This window comes from Talpa europaea, assembly GCF_964194135.1.
Source record: "Talpa europaea genome assembly, chromosome: 7".
Lineage (NCBI taxonomy): Eukaryota > Metazoa > Chordata > Mammalia > Eulipotyphla > Talpidae > Talpa > Talpa europaea.
In genome coordinates this window covers 54805898-54832458 of record NC_140074.1, presented here as the reverse complement: position 1 = coordinate 54832458, position 26561 = coordinate 54805898, and the positions used below count along the sequence as shown (strand labels likewise).

The 26561-nt window shown below is 38.1% G+C and overlaps 1 protein-coding gene across 1 annotated transcript in view; it reads right to left on the bottom strand.

Annotated features, from left to right (window-relative positions):
- Nucleotides 1-26561, bottom strand: part of INVS (inversin) — a gene marked incomplete at its 3' end in the record, with an annotated part of 101958 nt that overhangs the window by 20670 nt on the left and 54727 nt on the right. The window contains 7 exon segments of the mRNA XM_084237331.1: nt 10469-10681; nt 14177-14283; nt 15916-16145; nt 16577-16732; nt 22082-22253; nt 23486-23595; nt 26294-26474. Coding sequence (XP_084093457.1) covers nt 10469-10681; nt 14177-14283; nt 15916-16145; nt 16577-16732; nt 22082-22253; nt 23486-23595; nt 26294-26474 — 1169 coding nt within the window.

The window sequence follows — 26561 nt, the reverse complement described above, 5'->3', positions numbered from 1 at the left end:
TAAGCTCGGGTAGAAGTGAGACCGTCAGGGCCTAGGTGATGAATGGCTCTGAGGTTTCACAGAAGAGGGTTGCTCTGTCATGAGACAAAGCCTTTGTAGCTTGTTCCAAGGAGAGAGGGGATGATAGAACAAAAGAGAGAAGAAAAGGGGAAGATAGAGAAGAGAGAAGATGAGAGACCAAAAGCTCACAGCGCAAGGGTCAGGGCAAAGAGAATCCTTTTTGAGGTGAGGTGAGGTGATAGAAAAGGACTTTAGATCCATGCTCCTCACAATTTAATAAACTGAATCTCCTGAGACCTTATTAAAACTCAGGTCTGAGGTAGCCAGTCTGGGTGGAGCTGAGCGTCTGCATCTCTAACAAGCACCCTGGGTTCTCAGGTGCAGCCAGCCCTCTAACCACACCTTGCTCATAGAAGTCTTAGGAAAATCGGAAAGTCTTATGTGGACCGCTGACTATGCCTCCATGGGATATGAAATGTAGTCCTCCCAATGATACCAACTTTTCATAAGATCTTCCATGCTCATACATGGTTTTTTGTAAGCAGCTTGACAGTTGAGAGCTAATCTCCTGGGAGCAAGAGCTGAGGCAGAGACCCTAAGCCCCCAGGAAGTCATAGAATTCAGATTTCCACAGACTGGAATTTGAAGCGAAGCTTATTTCCATCTTAAGGGGCTGGGAAGACCTAGAGGCTAGATACTTGGGTTATACTGATATAAAGCCATGTCAATTTGTTAACCTCCCTTCCCATAGGCCTTTCTTCCTGTGAGCTGAAGTCTCTGATCTGGGGCCCCAGACTGCTTATCTAATGGGTTCCCACAGAGACCCTTCTCACAGAGAGTGGCCAGTGCTAGTTGCTGCCTGTTCTACTGTCTTTATTTGACTCTGGTTTTGTTACATGTTCTGCAAGTGCTGACACTGAGTCCTGCAGTCAATGGTGCCTGAGATGCCTATGGCCACTGCAGGTGCCACTTCAGTGAGATCTGTCTGGGAGAGGGCTGCTTTTCTGAAGAAGGTGGAAGCATCTGTGTAGGTAAAATGCTGCTAATTGATCTAACAGCCTTGGTCGTGGCAGGCAGAGGAAGTGTAGCTCCTCTTACTAGCACTGATGAAAAGAACAGCTTTAGAATATTGGTCCTTTGGGCAGACACATGGTGTGGTTGTCTGACTTGGCATCTACATGGATTTCAGTGCCATTAAGGGGACTTTGAAGTGATAAATTAGACTGTTATTTGAGCAGTTATTTCACTTAAGTTTTAGGAAATCAAACCTCTTTCCTTCTAATGACGATAAGCCTCTGTACAATCAGCCCCTGGGCAAACCTTGTCATGGCAGACCTTTCTGGGCCTCCAACAAAGGTGGCCACAGGACAAACAGGGGACACAGCGGTTTATTTTTTTCACCCCCACCCCAGCTCTTCCTTCTGAAAACTTCTTTGGAGGGAGAGGTTTGCAGGGATAGGGTGCGTTTTTTCATTTTGGTAGAACTAAGCAGATTTGAGAGAAAGAATAGAATCAGTGGAATATATAACTAGACCTATGGCTTATGAATAGAAGTAAATTAATTTTTTTTAATTGAGAGGCATTTTGCATTAAAAAAAAAACACTTCAGGTGACATTCTGCTAAAAATTGTGCCATTCTCCAGAGCTGCAGTTCTTAGTATAGAAGTAGTGATCTTTGAGGGATGGGGATGGGACTAAAAGGTTCAGGACCACTGCCCATAGTCGAAGTGTTTGATGGAATCTCATTTTACGAAGAGTGATATTTTTATTTGGTAGATTAGGAAACAGAGGCAAAGAGTTAAGTGATTTGCCTAAGGCTGTAGGGTAAATGATAAAGAGAGCTGAGCAGGAACTCAGCTGCTTTACCTTTCCCTGTAAAATTCATTTCAGTGATGGTAATTTTTTGAAAATTTCATTTAATCTTCTATCATTTAAAAAATGAATTGGATTATATGAAGAAACTGGAAAGATCACATCAAAGTCACCATTAACAGCATTTTAAACCAGTTTCCAATACAGCTTTTAGTCCTAAACTCTTAGGCTCCATAGTTGTCCTGAGATTTAAGTGTTTTTTCCTCCAATTAATGATTACAGGGAGTTGAAGATCTTTAATCTTCATGGTAGTTGTGTTATAAACTTGACCTATTTTCATAAAGTTTAGGAAACAGACACCAGAAAAAGAACCATGTTACTTGAGTTCATATGAAAACTCAAAGAAAAAAAATGTCCTGTCCATGACACAGCAAGCAATATTTTAGCAGGACATTTATTAGCATGGCAGAATCTTAAGGTATAAAATAGTCTTATCTTTTTCACTCCCTTTTTTTCTATTATCTTGTGAGAAACTGGCCAGACAGCAACCTCTGATGGGCTGCCAATTAGTCTGGTTTATATTGTTTTTTTTTTCTAGAGCAATTTTTGTAGCTCCCCAGGGATTTGCAATATAAGAAACAAAAAAAGCCAACAGAGGATGAGATTTTTGACAAGATCTGCTTCAGTTCCTGTGTGTCACAGGCTGAGGGGATCTCCAAATAATGCACTGAAGGCGCTGGAGCTGTTTCACTCAAGGAAGCGAGATTTGAGGGACATGGTACTAGTGCAATTCTCTGGAGGGCTTTTGTGGGGCAAAGATATATCCTGGAGCCCCCAAAACCAGACCTAAGGCCCAAGAATTAGGACCCTAGATGATAGTTCAGCAAGAAAGAGGACAATAAGAAACAAAATGATCAAAAGACTGCTTGGTGTGCACAGAACCAGATAAAGAGCAGTGATTTAAATGACCTGAATATCCAATAGCTCCAGTAACTTAGCACGGGGTGTGCCCATCTGCACAGTAAGACACAGCCCTGCTTAATGAAAGTCATAAAGGAATTCTATTCAAAATAGTTATTTTTTAACAAATAACAGTAATACCAAGTCAGAAACTGACAATAACCTGACGCTAATGGTATGTAAGACATGATACATTAAAAAAGCACTGGACTTGATGTCAGCAAACAAGCTTCTTATTAGATGTATGGCTTACGCAAGTCACAGGCTCTGTAATTTCCAGTTTCTCAGCCTATAAAATGAGGACGGTAACACCTACCCTATTATCTCACTGTGGTGAGGCTCAGAAGAGAAAATGTCCATGAAAGTACCTTGGAAACTATAAAGTGCTCTGCATACTAGGGCCTATCATTATTACAGATCTTCCTAAAATGGCATCGATTCGTAACAGCCCTCCTGAGACTAAGCAGAGTGCTGGGAAGAGTTTGAAGAAGATAGAGGTGCTGGACTAAACACTAGCGGAAATGACAGGCATGCTTTCAGAACATGTGTGTTCTAGCCCCCCAGCATCACCTTCCTGAGATGTGGGACTGCAGCGATAGATACCTCAGTCTCCTTCAGGTTTCCCTAGGGGATAAACTCTGGCATTCACCGTCTTCTCTCCTCTTCTTACAAGGAACTCTCGATTTCAGCCTAACAAAATATGTTAATCTGCAGATGGCTCTCCTTTCATTCCCAGAATCAGGCCCCATCTCTTTCTTGGGGCCAAGCCCAATAAATATGGACTGGACTGGATGGGGTACACCCTGGACTCTGGTTGTTGGATTTTCATCTCACCTTTATAGCTTATTACTTGATTCCTGGGCCCTCATTCTTAAGTGTTCTTATTAGTTCTGTAGTTGTCTAGAGCTTCTAACCTTCCCCTTACCATGTCATTGTGGGGGGTCACAGGAAAGTTTGGGTTTCCAGCCTCCAAAATGGTTTGAATGACCTTATCTCCTGATGCTCTGTGTAGTCCCTTCCTAGACTGATTAGGAATAGCTTGTGTAACCATAGGAAGCTGCAGAAATGACAGTGTGTGACTTCTGAGGCTAGATCATAAAAGGCATTGCAGTTTCTGTCTCACTCTTTTGGATCACTCAGAGGAACTGAGAGGCCTTCTGCCAACAGCCACGCGAATCAGCTATCTTGGAAATGGATCCTTTAGCTCTAGGGGAGTCTTCAGATGATGGCAGCTCCATCCATCACCAAGATGTCACTTCCATGAGAGCCACTGAGCCAGCACTATACAGCTAAGCTGCTCTCAATGTCCTGATTCACAGAAACAGTGTGAAATGATGAATGCTCATTGCCGTTTTAAGCCACCATGTTTTGGGGTAAAACTCAAAAGACAGTAAGTGATACTAATACAGTAAGAATCATGAGGAAGTCATTAAAATAATTTCATACAAACACTAACCTTAACTCTGTAATATACTCTGTAATATAAAAGTTGAATTTTTAAAGCTCCACATTATTCAATAGGGCCTCAGTTTTCCAGTTCTGTTTTTGATTCCCAGAGACAAGTTAATCCTCAATTATTTGACTGGGTTTCCTTATCTCCTCCAAGCAAGAAGCAGGGTATTAATCTTAGGTTAGAAAAGTTGTTAACAAGCAACACATTGAGTCAATTACTAAAATTACTATTCTATAGTAAATATGTTTCCTTTAAAGTGACCATGCCAGGTAACCCATTAACTCAAGTTCCACAGAAAAAATAAGATGTGCCTTTTATGTGTATGTGCTGGGTGGAGTGTTCCTTGAGTCTGAGGAGTTCTTGGCAAGTAGGTTAAGGTTAGTTTGTTGGAAAGAGCAAGGACTGGAAACTGAAGACCTAAGCACACTCCTGGCTGGGCTACTTACCAGTTAAGAGGTAAATCTTTTCTGAATCTTAGTATTCTGGTTTGTACAATAGGGAAAATAGAAATTCACCTTGTTTTTCAGATATTCTGTCTGCAATAATATTGTTAAACAAAGAGAAGTGATATATACAAGCTTTTTATAAGTTGACAACTATAACATACATGTAAGGGATTTTCAATCCTTAAAAATTTAGGGTTTTTAACTCATCAAATATTGGATACTTGCTCTTCCCAATAGTCTGTGAACCTGGCAGGGGTAAGATTTATAAGTAGCTTGAGCCTAAGAGGTTTACATGTTCAAATAAATGTATGTTTCTTTTTAAAATCAATGCAAAGAACTGTCATAAACCTGGCAAATGGTAATTTGCTCATGATAAATAAGGGGGCGGGCTGGAAATCACATGCATAAACAAACAATGCCAGCATGCATTGTGAGAATAAATGGTTGTCAAGTGCGTTTGCTGTGTTGAGTCACAGTGATCCACTCACAGAGGTTCACAGCATAAGAACTGAAGTAGACCTAAGACAGTACCTGGTCTAACCCTTTCATTTAACGTGGCGTGGGGGGAGCTAAAGCCTAGAATGAGGAATGACTTACGTAAGGTCCTAGACCCCATTGTAGGGGCAGTTATTAAACATTTATTATTGAATGCTTACTATATAACAAATACTCTCAAGCACTGGAGAGACGGACAGCTATAACACAAAAACTGCTCTCCAGAAATTGACAGTCTTCTGGGGAATCAGACCCTACAATCCTGCATATAGTGATGAGTGCTGAAACAGACCTATGGGAGGATGTGGGAGATAGTCACTATTAAACGGGAAAAGAAAAAAGGCTCTATGCAAGAATGTCAAAATGACATTCAGGCAGACGGAAGAGAATGAGTAAAGTTCTCACAGACTCAGAAGAGATCTTAGAGATCTGCTCTTTAATTTTAAAAAAATGTCTTAATTATTATTCTGGATAGAATATAATTCAATTTTCTGCTGGAATATTTCTAGAGAGAAGAAACCTCACAACACAGGAAAGGTTTAGCTCTAATCTTTTTAGTTGGTATTGCAATGCATCTGGGGCAGGGAGGATGTGGTGGTCTGTCAGATTCTATCACTTCCTTGTCACTAATAACAGGGTTAGTAATAGCTGGTCTTTGACTTCCTCTCACGGGAATAAGAAAATATATGTTTTAGGACCTCTGACTTTATAGAATGTTAGAGCTAGGAGGACCCTCATATCATTTAAAAGTTTTTTGTCTGTTTTATCTCTTTGTGGTAAAAATGTATAGCTCTTCTCCCCTCAAATGCATATTTTTTAAGACACATGAAGTGTTGCACATGTTTTCAGGACATTCATGGAGCCTTAAAGCCCATCCTGGATTAAGAAATCTTCTGTTCACTTGCTGACGGGAGACTGAGGCTCAGAGAAGTGGAATGGCATGAAATGGAGTCATGGAAGTGATTCCCCACAGGTGGGACCACAGCACCAGCTGCAGCATTCAACCTGTGAATTGTCCAACTTGTGAGTCAACCCAGAAGGGAGGTGCTGAAAAACTGCAGGTCCTCAGGGGAGCAGGCTGCAGGGGATCCATTGTAAAGCACAAAGGAGACCTGAGGTAGGAGTGGCAGTGTTACAAGCACTTTAATTATCTGAAAGTTAGTTTAAGGAAAAGGATTTAGACTTTCCTCTTTTGTTTCAAGGGACAGTTACTTTTCTGACATAAAAGAACTTCTGTCAGATAGGACAAAGCAACCTCCTATAGAAGGGACTTAGAATCACAAGAATTTGAACTGGAAGACGAAACTTGACTTTGTTACTCCAAAAAACATACTCAATTTCATACAATAACCAGAATGACGGTCAAGTCTCCCAGAAGTTGTGGAAGTAAGGAAAGTGATGAGAAAGTGAAGAAAATTCATAACAGCTGAAGCCTCAGTGTGAGGGTGTGGGAAGATGATGTAGTGGAAAGAAATGAGGCTTAGAGATAAAAGCAGAAGATAAAATGTGGAAGGGTCTTATGTAGTATCGTGGCTGGTATTCAAGAAAGGCTGGTAGAGAATGGTAGAACAGAAGAATGAAAGCAAAAGGACACTTCAAAAGAGGAATGAATAGAATCAATAATGGCAGCAGTAGCAGGGAAATGAGGTGAGAAGAGAGACAAGTTGTGATGAGTTGTAGGTTTTGCACAGAGTCTGGGGTGATACTGACAAGAAGACATGCAAATGGAAACATCCAATGATCTGAAGTGCTGGCAAGTGACAAAAGAACAGCGAAGTTAGACAGTCCACTTAGGTATGGGATTAGAGTAATGGGAGCAAGGATGTATAAGGATACAAGTCTAAAAAAATGTATAGAAGTCTAAGGAGTCACCTTCAGGGCTGACCTCAGTCTGGAGATGTATATTGTAATTTTAAAAAATGTGAGAGGGAAGAGTCAGAGTTAGAGGAGATCTGAGATTAGAGAGTAAAATAAAATCCATCAAAAAGGATGCTTTAGGAAGATGGGTGATAAGCAAATATGGTCTTACATTAGTGTGCCTTCAACTGTGTGCTTTGGCAGGTAAATTATAGTAATGTGCATTTTGGCAACAACATAGGTGGTGCAGTATGAGTTATAAAGTGCCTTTAAATGGATTACAGATGTTTCTTAAATAGTATTTTCTAAAAAAACATACCTTAGAAAATGACTACAACTTCCCTTTCCCAATTTCTCTATCAATAAAGTAGAAATCACTTTAAGTTTAATGAGTTCCTTTCACACTCTCACTTTAAGAAAGGTGATTACTGTTATCCTAATGTGATAAATGGAAAAGGTCCATTGAAGTTACATGATATAGTTGGGTCACCTTTGTCATGGAGGTGGCAGCTGCGAGGACTGAATTTAACATTCTGATTTCTGTCCTTTGAAGCAAAAACCAAAACCAAAATTAAACACTGACTCAGATCTTAAGAAATAATTTTTGAAAAAAAAATTAAATCTTTTTTTTCATTTAAATATTTCTCCTTGATATCTGTGCTATTAAAAAGTGAGAAACTTCTTATAATAATTATATCCAATAAAGGAAAGACTGTGATTGAGAAAAAGTAAAGGAGATTATAATTTTTCAACCCTGACAATTTCAAATACTATCAAAGTAAAGGGAAGTGTGCTCATTTAAAAGTTTTAAAAATTGGGCCTCCCTGGTGGTGCAGGCAGTTGAGCGCCGTACTGTGAAGCTGTCGGAAACCTCTGCAGTGCGGGTTCGATCCCGGCTGGCCAGCGAGAATCCCACATGGTGTGGTAGACCTCTCCTGTCTTGCCTGCTGCTCCCCTCAGCAGTGTATTTCAGTCAGTCTGCCTGTTCTGTTCCCCGCCCTGTCTCTGGTGAATCCTCTCACCCTCCCGCGCATCTGGCCTGTACCCCAGTTCTTGCATAAATAAATAAATCTTTAAAAAAAAGTTTTAAAAATCAATTTTATAAGTTAAGATATAAGAACAAAGAGGATCTATCTTACACAACAGTGAAACTAATTAGAATAACAACTAAAAGGGGTGGGGCCAGACTAGATGTCCCCTAAATTCCCAGGTCATTTCAAAACATCTTGGCTGGGAATTATAAATGGCGATGTTTGCGGTGGGTTGGGGGGGACATTGTAAACTACTACTGCATTTAAGCATGTCATTATTTGAAAGCCCTTCCTCTGTATAGATCGTCTGACAAGCAGATTTTTAGTTCTCAGCTCTATACTGACTAGAGGTTATGCCAGTCTAAACTTGTGGCCCCATGATACAGCTTCAGAGTAGCAACTCAGGCAAACAAGAGTAACAGGTGGCTGAGATCACTAACAAGGAAGAAAGGAATTTTCACAGAACTGGAGAGGGCCTAGAAATCATTTGGTCTAATTTGTTATGTTTTACAGATGACAAAACTGAGACCCTGAGACAGAAATACTGTGTTCAAGTTAACACAAGTCAGTATTAGAGGATGGATTTGAACCCAGGTCTTTTATTCTATGACAACCCTTGTATTCTACCATAAAAGAAGTTTAGGGCAAAAGGAGGACTCAGGGCTCCCTTTCTTCAGGAACAAAATAGAATATGTTTGGGTCCATACTTTTTTTGGGGGGAACCTAAAAGGCTGTCATGTTGTCTTTATCCAGTCCCACCTCATACTCGGATAGACACAACTTCAAATTCTGAAAACAGATGCTCACACATTAAACTGGAGTTTATAGAAACACAAGTAGAAGGAAATACGACATTCTTTTCCTTTCAGAGAATATTTACTTGCAACTCAGGATAATTTGTCACATGTATTAGCTACTTACAACTGTCACTCACATGACAGAACTTATATAAGGAGGCTAGAAAAGAGGTATGTAGAGGCTTTACGTTAACACTGGATTCTTGAGCAAAAAGGAAGGAAAGAGAGCCTCATTAACAGAACAATTCAAGATAGTATTTCCTAAGATTCCATCTGCATTCATAGCTTCAGAGTCAGAAATTGATGTGTTTCTGTCAACTTTGTCTATGGAAGGCTGACATTATGGTTAACATTCCAGTTCATAGTTGTATTTAACTTCTCAGTGAAATGGCTTTTTCTGCCTTTTATTATTATTTTAAATTGTTATTTATTACATTTATGCTTCCCCTTGTGGGCAAGATGTGGAAGGATTCAAGAGTTGCAAGTACTCAAAATTTGGAGACATCCAGAATACAGCTAGGAAGTTGTTCTGCAAGAATCTGCCTGTCATTCACATCTTTATCACTGGAAGTTTTGATACCTATACCTGCTAGTGTAATAACCTCCCCCCATTTATTTTATTTTATTTTTTAAATATTTATTTATTTATGCATACAAGATCTGGGGTACAAGCCAGAGATGCAGGGGGTGAGAGGATTTACCAGAGACAGAGTGGGGAAAAGAATGGGCGAGTGACTGAAATACACTGCTGAGTGGAGCAGCGGGCGAGACAGGAGAGATCTTCTTCACCATGTGGGGTGCTCTCTGGCTGGCTGGGATTGAACTCGTGCTGCAGAGGATGCAGATTGCTTCATAGTGCAGTGCTTAACCCCTTGCACCACCAGGGAGGCCCCTCCCCGCATTATAATGTCCAATAAGTGTCAAGGAAAAGGGAAACCAAAGCATAATCTAAAACCAATCATTTATGCTAAAATCATTTATGCTAAAATAATCGCAATGTACAATGGGCACAAATATTTCTTTGCACCTTTTGTATCATTATCCAAAAATGTATGAAGTCCTTGAAACTAGAAATTTACTTTTAGTCTCTTTTTTTTTCATAGGTTCCTGTCAGGGGTTTTGCCAGTATATTAAGAATCCAATCAAAGCACTTCATTAAGTGACTTTATTTGGTACAGACTTGTTAGGGAATAATAGGGAGGGCATGTTATTTATATAAGTTGGTTGCTTCAATCAACTCAAAACTAGACTTAGTCTAGTTTTAAAATGAAAGTAGACTATGAGATTCTTTTAGAAAGATGGGAAAGGTGAAAATACCAGTTATCTCTTAGTGGCTTACTGTGGGTAAGCCTCTTAGCCATGACTGGGTATGGCAATGGTTTGTGCCTGGATGGCAGAGAGACAGCCACCAAGTAGAGACTAGGCCTTGATGCTTTACTGCAACCTCAGTCCTCTGAAGGGAGGGGTGAGCAGCAGAGGGAGAGTGACTCTGGATGGAAATCAAACTGATTTCAGATCCTGTCCTGGGTCCTTCTCCTGGCCACCCGTCCACCCCAGGTCCCCCGCACTCCCACTCCGATTCTGAGTTGTGAGAACATGGCCCTTAAGCTCACTTACTTGGCAGCAGCATCCTTTCTCAACTGTTCATGTTTCATGAGGAGATTTTTCCGGTCTCGGAAAGCTTTTCTGACCTTGTACCCTTTGTAGACAGCTTGGATTTTGAAGGCAGCGATGTCCTGTATAGCTGCGATGGACAGGGCTCCACGTTCCAACATGAACTGGATCACTTCATGGCGCTCACCAAGCAAAGCATAGTCAAGGGGAGTGTATCTGGGGCAGGAAGATTTTTTTTTTTACATTTTGGAATGTAATTCAAAGCACAGTTAAACCGACAATATTGTGCAGCAGAAGCAATCCTCATTCTAAAATGTGGAATATTGTTCAGGCAGAACTATCTATTCCAGAGCTGTGCTTTCTGCTGCCCACTGTGTCAGTTCCTGAGTTTTGCTCACTGGCTCAGAAACTGGGACCTGGGTGGAACCAAGATCACTTTTCCTCTTTTTCATGTGCCAAATAGTTCCCTCTACCTGCCTGGAAAAGTACTGCAAATAATGGTCTGTGAGATTCAGAAGCCATGATTGCTGATTGTTAATGCCTATGAAAAAAAAAAAAAACAAAAAAAAACAAAAAAAAAAAACCTTCCAAATATGTGAGGGTGGGCCCTTAAAATCACTGCAGGAAGAGTGGGTTATATAATAGTGTTGGGACAACTTAGTAGACTGTCTGGAAGAAAAGATTCTTATATCACGTTTTATACCAAAATGAATTCTGGATGAAGAAAAGATCTAAATATAAAAAAAGGAATCATGAAAATACTAGAAGGAACCATGGAAGATTAAAAAAAATATATTGGTGTGGGAAGTCTTTTCCTAAAAAAGAAAGATAAGGGCCACCCTGGTGGTGCAGGGGTTAAAGTGTCAGTACTATCAAGCTATCACCAAACACTGCAGCAAGAGTTCAGTTCCCCGCCAGGGAGTTGACCCACATGGCGCAGCAGACCTCTCCTGACTCACTCACTGCTCCCCTCAGCAGTATATCTCAGTAGATCTGGCTGTTCTCTCCACTGTGTCTCTGGTGAATCCTCTCACCTTCCTCTCCCCCGCACCTTTGACCTACATCCAAGTTCTTGTATGCATACATAAATAAAAATAAATCTTTAAAAAAAAAAGATAAAAAACTCAGGAACCAAAGAATTGATAATTCTTAGCTACATGTAAATAACAAAATCTTGTAGAACAGAAATAAAGACAAAAGATAGTTTGTATATCAGGAAATACTAATGGCTCCTAAACATACAGAAATATGTTTACCCTCACCCATTTAAGAGAAATACAAACACAGTATGAGAGAGCCTTTTAATCTAATTATCAGATTAGCAAAAATCAGGAATTTTAATAACACACTGTTCTGGTACTGTTCAGTTCTATTTATTAAGGCAATGTTAATTTACATCACAGTATATGTCTCAGGGGTACAGGTTTACTCCTGTACAAATGTATGTGATTTTAGCATGCCTACCACCAAAGCCCCAGTAATTCTCTGTGAGACACTCCCCTCCCCTTTTTGGTAGCCTTCGCCATAGGCTTGCCTTCCTGTTTTCATCCTTTCCTCTCTCCTTGGCCCCCTCCACCTTCCTCCTGTAGGCCTCGGAACTACGTTCATCTTTCAAGGTGGATACATGATTAGATACAGAAAATCACCTAATGATTATAGAAAAGGAATGGTCTCTCTTCAATCTCACCTAACAGTCATATTAAGTCATAAAAGGAAGAGGTTTCCAGTATGAGCAAAGGGTGGTTTGGTTACTTTGGTAATTCCCAAATGCTAAAATTAAGGAACCCCCATTTAGAACAGCTACATTTGCCACTCCTGTTTAGGGACTACAAAGCCATAAATGGAAGTGCCTACATAAACTTTAAAACATTGTTTATAAATACAATCCTTTATACACTCACCACCCAAGTTTAATAGTTAGTAAGATTTTTGCCATATTTGCTTCAATTGGTGACTTCATTTATTATTTTTGCTAAAGTATTTTAAAGTAAATGTCAGGACTCCTATTATTTTAAGCTCTCTGTATTGAGTATTCCTCTATGAATAATATGAACACATCCATGATGTCATTAGTGTATTAACAAAATTAAGGAAATTTCTTAGTATCTAATATCTTTTCCATATTCCAATTTCCCCAATTTTCTCAAAAATGTCTTTTTTGTAATTGGTTTATTCAAATTAGTACGATCAGTTCTAGATTCAAGGAGACACAATCCAAATATCTACAAGATTTGAAGACTGAAGTCGATGTCTAATGTTTAAGCACCCGACCATATTGTGATTACTACTAGTGTATCTTTCTTCACCCCAAATTCAATTTAGAAACATTCAGGTACTATGAATATTCCCACTGATGTCAGAGTGCAGCTGTCAGATAGTTATTGACTGAAAGCCAGCAGTAGCTGGCAAAAAATGATGTCTATACAGTGCACATCAAGTGGTTAGTGTCAGCGCACGAGAAGCAAAAATTAGCACTACATTGATGGTAACCAGTCAAGAAATAATGTAGATAAAGACAAGAGACAAAATATAATTGGGCTTGCCATGTGGGAATGGTTGCTGGGATGAGTGGAATGCCTAAACTGGAATGTCAATAAACATAAAAGGCAGTGCCAAGTTCTGACATTTGTACATCAAGGTGCATTGCTGATGAAACATTAAAGGAGACTGGGATATTGCCACTGTCTCTTTTTATCTATGGATTGGCAAGTACAGTTAGAAGGAATTTTCCTTTGGTCTTTTGGTCTGTAATTAACATATGTTTACTCCAGGAGGCAGTAAGCACCTTAATTCATACACTTACTGGGTCTGAAATTCAAAGTTTAGCATATAAATGGGAACTGAATTACAAAAAAAAAAAAAAAAGTTGTTTCTTTCAACAATAGCAGTAAATACTATTATGGAATAAATTCCTTACAGAAATAAATCATCACTAATTCTTAGGATTCTGCACCTTTTCCCTTTTGTTTCTTAGTGTTTGAAAGGGAGAAATCTCCAGCTCTCTCACATATCTGCTTTAATGTCAAAATCTGAGCCTCGAGGATTCCCCTTGGCTTTCCAGCTTTCTTAAATGTCCAAACCCTTAAGTCTTCAAGTCTTTTTTTCTCTTGCAGTTGTCATTTGACTATAATAGAATGAGTTCTCTATACAATCACTCCCCAACTAAAACATACTTGTCTAATTTATCTAATTCTGCATTTGCTATAAGAATTCCAGAGGTTTCTGATGCAGGTATAGAGCAGGGTATGTTGTATTGGGAGCCTGAAAACACCAACATGACAATGCAGAAGTTTACCCTTATTTTTTCATACTACATGGCAGCACCCCTGTCTAATTTATAATCCTCTCTTCCTCAAGAGAAATTTCTTGAATATGTAATACATTCCATAGGCATAACTGAATTCCTCGTCCTGGTTATTCAGGAGTCTTCTGACTTACTGCTAGCCATAAGTCCGAAGACAGTCCAAGATTCCTCATTTGTGAGCTTTCTATAGACATTAAAAGTTCTGAGTAGCTATAAGATTCCATAATTCTAAATCAATATTGCATGAAAATGGAACTTTTGCTATTTTCTCTGGTTCAGGATTTCTTAGTGAAATGTTTTTTTTTAATGACTAGTTATTTCTGAACCAATATCTAAACTGGGATTTTTTTAATCTTCCAGAACGGATGTGAGATGAGCAATAGTATAATCCTTTATCAATAGCTTACCTTTCTTCATTGTTTTCCATCTGATTTGGAAAAGCAGCGAAGTCTAGAAGTAATTTAATGGCATCAAGGTATCCGTTGTTACAGGACCAGTGCAAAGCTGTCCTTCCCTACAAGCAAAATAAATAAATAAATAAATAAATAAATAAATAAATAAATAAATAAATAAACAAACAAACAAACAAAATCAAGTACAGCTGGAGTATGTATTTTTGGCCACAGTTATTTAAAAAATTTTTTTTTAAAGATTTATTTATTTATGCATATAAGAGCTGGGGTACAGGCCAGAGGTGTGTGTGGGGGGAGTTGAGAGGATTCACCAGAGACAGAGTGGGGAACAGAACAGGCAGACTGACTGAAATACACTGCTGAGGGGAGCAGTGGGTGAGTCAGGAGAGGTCTGCTGCGCCATGTGGGTTGCTCCCTGGCAGGCTGGGGTTTGAACTCGCACTGCAGAGGCTGCGGACAGCTTCATAGGTTGCGTATTAACCCCTTGTGTCACCAGGGAGGCCCTGGCCACAGTTTTTAAGGATAACTCAAAAAATATAAACAATTCTGTCTCAAAATCACTTGATTACAAAAAGAAAAAACATTAATTATGGAGAAAATGGACAGTAAGTTACGAAGCATTAATTGTCTCCAGAGGTGATACCCCAAGAAGGATAAAATATCATTCATATAATATCCCATCCCAAAATACATAACTTAAATCTAATTATGAGGAATTAATTATAAGACAAATCCAAATAAAAATTTTGTGAAATAATCTCTATTCTAAACAATTTTTTAATGTCATGAAAGATAAGAAAGGCATGAAGCATTGTTAGAGATAGAGGGATATTTCATACTGTTAATGAAGTCAAAACGGAAGATATCACAACCTTCAATCTGTATGTAACTTATAAAACAGTTTCAAAATACATAGGGCAAAAACTGACAAAATTGAAAGGGAGGTGAGTAAAATCCAAATTATAGTGCAATTTTTTAAAACCCATCTTTTATAACAGATGATGGCACAAAGAGAAAAAAAGTTGTAAAGATACAGAAGACCTGAACAGCACAATATAAAATTTTGAACTAAGTAATACAGAAAATATTGCACCCCCAAATGACAAAATTAATATTTCTTTTTAATTATCGCTTTCCAAGTGTACACAGAACACTTAGCAACATAAATCATGACATGGGTGATAAATAAAGCCTCAAAAGATTTCATGAGATGGAAATAATTAAGAATATATTTTCTGGGGACGGGAGGGGAGGGATTGGGGTCAAAATAAGGGGGTTGCAATTGTATGGGGAATATAAAAATAAAATTTATTATAACAAAAAAAGAATATATTTTCTGACCAGAGTTAAATTTAAGCTACATATCAGTTTGGTAGGCAGAATAATGTACTCCCTTATAACAATGTCCAAATTCTAACCTATGGAATCTATAAATATGGAAAAGGAGAATTAAGGTTACAAATGAGGCTGAGATAACTAATTTGCTGAATGTGTATATATGCCATGTAAATTTTTTTTATAAAAGTTATAAAATTATTCCCATTCTGCCTTACAAGTGTGCTAAATTATAAGAATATATAGACAGGGACTAAGAGAGAATATGGAGAAATAAAAGTCATTTTTAATTAAGTTTGTGGGCTATTTCTTTACTTGGCAAATTACTCTGTTTAATTTGACAACAAAGAACAATAAACAGTTTGGAGCAAACAATATAGAAAGACCAGGATTCTTACCTCTTTGTCTTGAATGTTAGGGTCTGCATTATTTTCCATGAGTACTGCCATACAGTTGATATAACCCCCATAGGCAGCACACTGCAAAGGGGTTCTTCCTGCATAATCTTGCACATTTGGATTGATCTTATTTTCTATCAATATCTGGCAAACATCAGCATTTCCTCCCAGCGCTGCCCAGTGTAGAAGAGAATGTCCATCTTGGTCAACTAGATCTACCCTTGCTCCACCTGGAAAAGCAAAATTACAATCCAAATGTCTCATAAGAGAGAATTTATCAAAAAGAACAGACATGAACAAAATACTATGAAAGAATAAAAACAACAAAAAATGAGTCTGTTAAATGCTTTACGGCTAACAAAATGCTTCTACATCACATTAACTGCTTCAAATTTTTGCAATAAGCCTATAAATTGGTCAGGATAACAATAATTTGTCATTTACAGAAAATAAAACTGAGGATCAGACAGGTAGTAACTTTCTAAAATCCAACAACTACTAACAGGTGGTGCTAAGAGTGGACTTTGAGTTTCCTAACGGCAGGAAACTTCTTCACCCTTGTGTCCAGGTGGCTTTTGGCTATGTAAAGCTGTATTTTGAACAGGAGATGAGAATTCCAACCTTTTCAGAGTGACTTATAAAGACACCCTTAAAAACTAACCTTTAATAAGTGTCTGAATCACATCCTTGTGTCCCATCTCACAAGCTCGAAAAAGTGGTGTATGTTTCATGACATCAGTAGCATCTACTTGAGCATTATTTTCCAGTAATAACTTCACGGTGCTGACATGGCCAGAAAGGGCAGCAGCGTGCAAAGCTAAAAAGGAAACAAATTAAAGCTATGAACTCTTTAATAACAACTTTACCTTTTTATTATTCCAACTATGTATCTTCTTTTTCATTTGGCTTTGTGCAATTATTTGGCTTCATTTGGCTAAATGCAATTTAATCTTCAAGATTCTCTATTTTTCCGCTTTCACAGACATCTAGCTTCCTTTCTATTCTGATGTATTACTCACACTTTCCCCCTTCTACCTTTTGCATCTTGCTGTTTCCTTACTCGCCATGCTGTTGGTCTGCAATGGTCTCTTCTTAGTTACTAGTTTATTATCTTTTCCTCTTTCTAAGAGACCAAGAGAACAAAAAAGTGACAAAGAGAAACAATTCACATGATGGTGGCAATTCTGCACTAATCCCCTCAATAAGCATATGCTCCCAAGGGGCCAGGTGATGAGCAGCATCAATCTACCGTTCCTTCAGCTGGACCTGTGCTCTTCCTGCAGTAGGTCTGCCTACCCAGGTGCACTGAAAGTGCAAGCACACATCTTACTGAACTGAGGGCATTTTTCATCATAGTGTCTCCAAAAGCAGGCCAGCTATTTCCTCAGGGTTCAATTTAAGAAATAGCGATTTGTTTCAACATTGGAGAAAATGCTGAGATGGAGTGTGGTCTCCTCTCTGGTGCCTTCCTTTGTGGTTTTAAAGAGTAATTTTGACTGTGAGTTTCATGGTATGCTGACCCCTATGGCCTATGTTAGTCCACTCTAGGGCTCCACTTATGCCATCAGTCTTTAGGTTTGAATTTGTCAAGATAACAGCTGAAAGACGTGGGTCAGTTTTTTTCAAAGTATTATGGCTCTATTTTAGACAAGTGTTTCTTTCATAAAGAGTGATTTATGAACCAAGCCTGGGATGCCTACAAACATGCAGATTCCTAGGGATTTGCGGAGAACCTACTATGGGCCACATGCAAATACAATTGCTGGGAATTCAGCAGGAGCAAAATGGAAAAAGTTATATCCTAATAGGGGATGCCAAATCAAAACATAAATAAAAAAAATACCCCAATCGATAAAAAAGAAAGTATTAGCTAGTGAAAGAATGGTATGGGCCTCCCCAGTGGCGCAGCGGTTGAGCGCTGGGTTGCGAGGCTGCCCGCGGCCTCTGCGGCGCTGGTTCGATCCCCGGCTGCTCCCCAGCCACAGGAGGAGGGTCCCACATGGCGCGCAGACCTCTCCTGCTGCCCGCTGCTCCCCTTGGCAGTGTACTTCGGTCCTTCTGCCTGCTCTGCTCCCCCCTCTGGCTCTGGTGAATTCTTTCACCCTCCCGTGCTTCTGACTGTACCCAGTGTTTGTATAAACAAACAAATAAATAAATAAACATGCCTCTGGAAAAAAAAAAAAAAGAAAGCAATAAAAGGTATATTTAGAGTGACTGAGGGACTATTTCTGATTGGTAGTTAGGAAAAGCTGTGCTAAGGAGCTGACATTAAGTTGAGACCTGAATCATAAGGTCTCTACATTGCTGCAGAGATCTTATTTTTTTTTAAATATTTATCTATTTATTTTTGCATACAAGAACTGGGGTACAGGCCAGAGGTGTGGAGGGTAAGAGGATCCACCAGAGACAGAGTAGGGAACAGAACAGGCAGATTGACTGAAATACACTGCTGAGGGGAGCAGTAGGCGAGCCAGGAGAGGTTTGCTGCACCATGTGGGTATCTCCCTGGCCAAGGATCGAACTTGTGCTGCAGTGGCCGTGGATAGCTTCATAGGTTGCGCCTTAACCCCTTGTGCCACCAGGGAGGCCCTGCTGTAGAGATCTTGAGAGAGAATAATTTGGATGAAAAAGAACAGTTAACATAAGGACAGCAATCAATTCATCTGTTTAAGGAAAGCCAGGAAGCTACACTACAATGAGTGAGTGAAGTATGTCAAGCAGGTAGAAAAGTTCAATCATAAATGGTTGATTTACCACAGGTCAGAATGATGAAGGACACTATAGGGCTTCAGATAGGTGAGTGATAATGTGGTCTATATTTTAAGCAGATCGCTTTAGTTGTTCTGAGGAGAATTCACTACGGCAGATTAGAATATAAGCAAGGACACCAATTAATACTAATGCAACAGACTGAGTAAAAAGTGATGGTGCTCTGAGCTAGGGTGGCAGAAGTGGACATGAAGAGAAGCAGAAAGATTTAGAATATATTTTAGAGGTGAACTCAACAGGACTTGCTGACAGGATGTGAAATAGGATCTCTGTTAGCATAGTAGAAGCTGCTTTTAAACAAACACCCTAATTCTTATGAGTACTGAAATTTGAGAACCCTGACTTAAATGACTGAATGTTCATTTGGCCCAGACAAGATTCAAATGGTGTGAGAAACTTCAGCTCTGAAGTGCTGTCATGTGGAAGAGAACACAGAATGGAACATTCAGCTTGACAAATTTTAACTCCGTATAAGGATGAACATTCTAAAAGAGTCAAGTTATGATGGATGTAGCAGGTTCCCAGTATTAGGGGTGGGTGTTCTGGGTTCAACCGGAGGCTGAAGAGCACTGTTGAGAATGTGATGATGTATTTGTGAAAGTTCAGTGATTTTTCACATTTTGAGAGTAGAAGAAAGCCTTTTTTCCCATCCCAAATGAAATTTTATGAAATACCCAACATGTAAAACAGGGAAGAGTTGAATGGCTATGGCTAAAGCAGGGGTGTAGGGTTTCCTGCCCCTTAGCAACACTTCAGGCACCTCTATAGAAGCCTGCTATTATGAAGAACATGGTTTGGAAAATCCTGGAGTAGATTTAATTTTAAGGTAATTTCTAATTCTGAAATTCTATAATTCTGTGGCATCAATATGCACTAAATATTCTTTAGAGACAAATCCATGTCATGTTAAAAAACAGACAAAATTTCATTTAAGTAAAAGATAGAATTAATAATCTCATTCAAGGAGTAGTCCATTTCTGACTGTTTGCATTTATTTTAATTTAAAATCACCTAAACTTAATTATTGTTGCTCCTTTATTGAAAAAGTACAAGTTTCCATAGGAGCATTACATTTTTTAAAAATTTACTTTATGTTTTGGGACATTTCAACTATGTCCAAAAGTAAAGAAAATGAACTCAATATAGTCAGCTTCAACAAATATCAATACATGGCAAACCTTTTTTCATCTAACTGACTGCCATCCATTTCCCTTACTTCTGATTGTTTTGAAGAAAATTCTAGAGCCATATAATTTCACCTTTAGATATTTTAGGAAGTATGTCTGAAAAACAAAGATTTTCCCTTTTTGCCCACAATCACTGTATCAGTCTAGGTTCAGTCAAGAGACAGCAATCATACCAGATACTTTAAAAGAGAATTCAAAATATATGAAAAAGCAAAAAGGGGGACACTAGGATATCACAGAGATAGTAAATGTAGAAGACAGCTGGCAATTCTAGGACTAAGGGAACTAAAAGAAGAGGAGGGAATTATTAATACTTAAACGCTTAGAAGAGCAACCCTATGGCACTGAAATTCAGACCTCTAAGGAGATGCTCAGCTTGGCTGGCGCTGCAATCTCTGAGGAGGGTGCTCTGAGGTTGGTACTGTGAATGCTGGAATGACTACAAAGTGAAATTAACTGCTACCACTAGAACAAACTATCACTGCTGTGCTGAAGATTTACTAGGATGATACCAATAGGACCAGTAAACAGAAACAAGAAGAGTAAACAAATAGGAAGAAGTAGTCCCTTGTTTCTCTTCCACCTTTCCAGTCTCCCTTTACTGCCACCTATGGGCTGATTATAAGAGGGCACCTACTGGCAAAGGGGAAACGTGATTTGCAGAGTTCCAGCCCTGGCATTTCAAAAAGATTATCATAGCTAAATAATATTAACAAAAATTCTATAACAGAAATCACCCAGATGGTGTTCATATTTGCCTGATGGCGTTATACTTTTTTTATAGTTTATTTGTTTGAATCAAGATCCAAATTGTATACATATATCGCTGCTGATAAGAAATCTTCTAATGGGAAGGGGAAAAAAATCCCTGTAGAGGGATTATGGAGAAGAACTCACTTTCATAAAAGAGAAATGTCAGGAAGGCATCTCTGACATACAATAAAATCCCTTAGGAGAAAGAGCTCAGGGAATCAATGAATCTGAAAAGAATTTATGTTTGAATTCCAACTTGGTGCACATAAGAAAGACCCTTTATGTCAAAGGAATGCTTCAAGTATCTTTATGCATACTTTATTAAGATACATAACAAAATTAAACTAAATGCAAGTCTAGTGATAAAGTGAAAGATTGCATACTAATTGAAGTCTGACAACAAATAAAATGTTCAGACTGTTTATAACTCAATGCCCTATGTGTCTGCACTACACCCCTTGAGAAGTTTAAAGTCTACTATGAAGTTTAGACAAAGCAATACTTTTGAAAGTTAAAGACTTTATCAAAATTGATATCACTTAAAAATTCCTTAAAAAATCATTTGGAAGGTGTGGTTGTTCAGGTATAGGGATGAAGAATATTAGGTACAACAGCTTTGCACTCCAATTCTTCCCCTCCCCCCACCTCCTGTCCTGTGTGGCATTAATAGTTTTGGTGGACAAGAAAGACCTTATCCAGGACAACAGGTAGGTGTAAATAGCTCTAGTATATTTTTACGAATAAGCAAGCATAACATTGAGAAGCTCATAGCTGAGTTTTTATTTTATTCACTATTACTGTGCTATTCTATGCCTTTTCTTTCTTTTTTTGACTTGCAATTAGGATATAGTACACAGGAAGAGATTTCCAAGTTGGTAATGAATGCTAAAAATGTGTACCTCTCTTTTTAATCAATATGTAGTTAAAGGACTCTTACTAGTGAAAGAGTTTAAAAGAAGCATTTAGTAAGAAATTTTGATGCAAGCTGACTTGAAGCTTTGAAGTTTCTAGAAGCATGGGAGATAAGAATGAGGTAATGTTAACAAATCTGAGAAAAGAGCTATTGAATGAGCCCAGTGAGGACATACTTACATGTATGTATCCCTTAAATTTCAATTAATTAATAACTATGCTTAGTTTTAAAGTAGCAGTTTATGCTGTTTTACACAAAGAAAAATGATGAGTTTCCATAATCATGTCTAAGGAGCAACCAGAGTTTTAAACCTAATGCTACCATTCATTTGGTAGAAAGACAGTATAATTTTAGCCATAACAATTAGAAGCAATAAAGTGTTTGGAGTGATATCATGGCAACTAAACTTAAAAACCAAAGATGAAAGTCAAATAATATTAGATTAGGGATAATGGTTTCTAGTTACTATTTTATAAATTTTATAGCACTATCGACACTTTGGAGTCTGAATGAAAACAAATTGAATATGTCTACCAGTTCTTACCTGTACCTCCATATTTGTCTGCCATGTTAATATCAATGTCAGATTTCAAACTCAGCATAGTCTTAAGGACATCATCACTGCCTTTCCCAGCAGCCCACATAAAGGATGTTCTTCCTTCAAGGTCTGAATCATCTTTTACTGAAGGATGTTTTAAAAACACTTTAACTGTTTCCTGCCAAAACAACAACAACAACAACAAAACAACAACAAACACTTAAACACTTAAATATTTAAGACAACAAGGTAGCATTTTTTTAGGTAACACATCTAGTGTTATATGTGACTTCCACTAAGAAGTAAAATACTTTTCTGCAACTTTTGAATCAAATGAAAGGATCTTTTTATGAATAATGAAACTATACTTTCCATTTGAAGTAACCATTCCCTTTCCTTACTATTAGTTGAGTTTTTAAAACACTTCAGAAACATAATCTAACTCCCTCTTTTAACATCCTCATATTTGAGAATGATCACCCTCAATTAAGATTGAAAACTTAATTCTAAAACCGTTAGAAGGATGAAGTGATAGTTAAAGGCTCAGAAATGTTCAGTGTCATTCTCAACATTAAAATACAGGTTTTCTTGGACATGATACATGCAGAAACCTGTGTATTCAGGCGTGCTTACAGAATAACATTTGATATCTTTGGAAATATCAACAATTCATATTTTTTCTTTTTTAAATGCATGATACACACAATTATTTAATATTCAGAATGCATTCAATTTCTTGAATATCTACTCTATGCCAAGGACTATCCTAGACACTTGTCATAAATTTTTTCTAACCCATACAACAGTCTTGAAAAGAAAAAGGTATAATTATCCTCATTTTATATACAATGAAACTAAGACTCAGAAGGATTAAAAAAAACCTGTGCAAGGTCACATAGTAAACAGTACAGTCAAGATTCCAGTCAAGTGCCTGGTTTTCCAAAGCCTTGCCACATTGCCTTCAGCACAATTACAGATTGCTGAACACTAAGATAGCTTAGTGCTAGAAAAGTAACAAAAAGATTAAGTAGACTTACAGTAAAACAAAATATTACCCTGAATGTTAAGATAAAATCTGTATAAAACTTCACTTGTGATCAACAATTTTACAGAAACTCTATAGAGTATCACTTGAATCACACAGTATGAACAACTGTTAAAAGATACTTGCTGCACAAACACCCACAATGAATACAGGTAAAACTGATGAAACTTGAGTAAGGGCAGTGAATTCTAGCAATGTCAATTTCCTGTGTATGATATTATATTATACTTTTGCAAGATCTTACCATGGTAAATTGGGTGAAGCATAGGATCTTATTGTTTTATTTCTTACAATTGCATATGAATTTATGATTATATCAAATAAAAAATTAAACTGAAAAAAGATAATTGCTGAGCTTCACTTACGGCAAAGTTACTCTGAGCTGCGTAGTGTAAGGGTGTTGCTCCTTGGCTGTCAGATGGGATGGTTCCAGACTTATTTCTTTCTAAAAGGAGATGGACAATCTGCGCATGGCCTGAACACAAACACAGCAAGGTAGTTATTACATGCAAAAGATGTTAATTAAGTTATAATCTATTTACAGAAAAGGAATGAGAAAAATGTTTTTACTAGCACATAACGCAGCATTCAAAATGTTTTCTGAATAGTAGCCCCCCAGGACAGCCTCTTCTCATTAAAATACTATGATAATATATAACAAAGGAAAAAACTTGCAACACCAAAACTGGTTGCCAGTTTTGTCAGGCATCAGTGGACCTAGTCTCAATGTTCCATTGTACAACCTATGGCCCCAAGCAGCACTACCCTGATTCTCTTTTGCCATTTAGGAGTATATACTATAATACAATCTCTTGTAGTCCTGAGGTATTTAATACATCCCTTCAAATTTCCTCTTCTCCTCCCACCCCAAGTCTTTTAATATACAGGCAATGATTTTAAATCTCAGAAAATAAGTGGGCAGAAATGATGAGGTGGTAGTTTAAGAAAAATACTTCAGTGCATTCTGGAGGGTGTGATCTACAGAAGTGAAGAACCACAGAAAAGATAAAAAAATGTGTTAAGGTAGTAACTATTTATTTATTTATTAAAAGATTTAATTGTTTGTTTGTTTGTTTATACATACAAGCACTGGGTACAGTCAGAAGTGCGGGAGGGTGAGAGAATTCACCAGAGCCAGAGCGGGGAGCAGAGCAGGCAGAAGGACTGAAGTACACTGCTGAGGGGGGCAGTGGGCGGCAGGAGAGGTCTGCCCGCCACGTGGGACCGGCCTCCGGTGGCCGGGGAGCAGGCGTGGATTGAACCGGCGCCTCATAGGCTATGGGCAGCTTCGCAACCCAGTGCTCAACCGCTGCGCCACCGGGGAGGCCCAATACTATATTTAGGAAACCCAAATTTCATTGTGTAATCCTATCACCTACCACATTGGGGAACCAGGCAATGAAGAAGATGCCACATTAGCACAACAAGGATACACTGCATGAAAAGCAGGCTGAATAAAAAAATCTGAGTAGGAATTGTTCTCATAATACAAGTGGACAAAAGGAAAATCAAAGGCAATCTATGCTACATAGTCACTCTAAGCATGTCTCATCTTGTTTGAAAGGTAGAGAATAATTCAATAAAGGGTATATGAAAACATTATATAGGACAGGAAGAAAGGAACACCATCAGAAAGATGACGCTCATACCTTAGAAAATGATCTAGAGAAAGATCCAGGGGAAAATTTCAGGAAACAGTTTGGCATCCTCAACTTAGTGCAAAGAGGTGGCCTCTATGAAACGAAACAGAATCTCCTAAGAAGAAAACAGACTGAAACAGAGGTAATAGAAGGTGAATAGGAAATAAGTTGAGATAAAAATGAAATATGGATGAGAGACAGAAGTCAAAATACAATCTAAAATACCATCTGTAAGAGGCAGAAGGAAAGCAGAAATTACAGAACAAAAAGTCATTTTAGTGATATGGAGACAAATTTGTAAGTTCTTCCCAGAATGCTGAGGGAAAGGAAAAAGGGATGAAAAACTTACCTTGAACTTAAATCTAAGCAGTAATTGTAAATCTAACTGTAAAACTCAATGCAAATATAAAAATCATTTTCAAAAGAAAATGTGTAATTTAAAAACTAAGTACAAAATAAGAACTGGGAAAAACCTCAGATTATAGTAAAAAATGCTAAAAGAATAGTAAGTTAAAATGTGCTAAATTTCTAGTATTAAAGAGATAGGAATCAATACATTAAGTTTTGCTCTTAGTTCTTTTGATAAGTGTAAAAGTAAAACTAATAGTGGTCCTCCCTGGTTGTGCAGGTGGTTGAGTGCCACACTGTGAAGCTGTCCACAGCCTCTGCTGCATGGGTTCGATCCTGGCCCACTGGTGAGAATCCCACATGGCACAGGAGAACTCTCCTGCCTCGCCTGCTTCTCTCCTCAGCAGTGTATTTTGTCAGTCTGCCTGTTTTGTTTCCTGCTCTGTCTCTGGTGAGTCCTTTCACCCTCCTGCGCATCTGACCTATACCCTGATTCTTGTATAAATAAATAAAAAAAATCTTTAAAAAAAGTAAAACTAATAGAACTTAAACATATTCCTGAAATATTAGGTGATCCAAAACCAAATAGCAGCAGACTTAATTTGTACACCAAAAGGCAGAAAACAAAGGAAATGGGAAAAATTAAGGAAAAAAAAACCCAATAATATTCTAGGAGAAGAAAAGAAGAAAGAAGAAATTATATATTTTATAATAATGAATATCAATGGTTAAAACTCCTTCACTATAAGAGACTCTCCGCTTATTCCTCCCAAGTCAGGGCTAAAAAAAAGTGATACCTAGAAGGTTAAGTAAAAGGCACATCAGGAAAATATGGAGAAAAAAATCAAATACTGTGGTATTGGCACAAACATAAAATTAAAGTTGCCCTCCCAAAAAGGAGATTAAATACAAATACATTTATATTTGTCAATAAATACACATAAGTTTTATAATAAAAATTAAAAGTTAAGACATGACTTGAAATCAAAACTAATTTATAATGGAGAATACATTAATATTATGAAAATTCAAGCATACAATAGAGGACACTTGGGCATAAAATGCTACATATCAATTAAAAATAAATAGGAGGTGGGGGCTGACAGGGATAGAGAAGGCATGGGAAGTTTTCCACACTCATGCATTCCCTCCGACTGTCGATTCTTTGATTCATGTTCAACTCACCTAGTAAAGCTGCCCAGTGAAGTGGGGTTCGAAATAAGTTATCATAAGATGTTATGTTGCAGCTTTCATAGGAGGTCAAGACATCAACCACCGTTACATTCCCATCAGCAACTGCAAAGTGAAGAGGAGTTCGACCCTCATAGTCTTGCCAATTCAGTAAAGACTCTGTTGGAGCAGCATCCTGTTTTCAAGAAACCAGACACTTCAGACACATGGAATCTTTAATAAACCACATTTGACATAAGTATTAAGTAAGCAATTTTCTAAG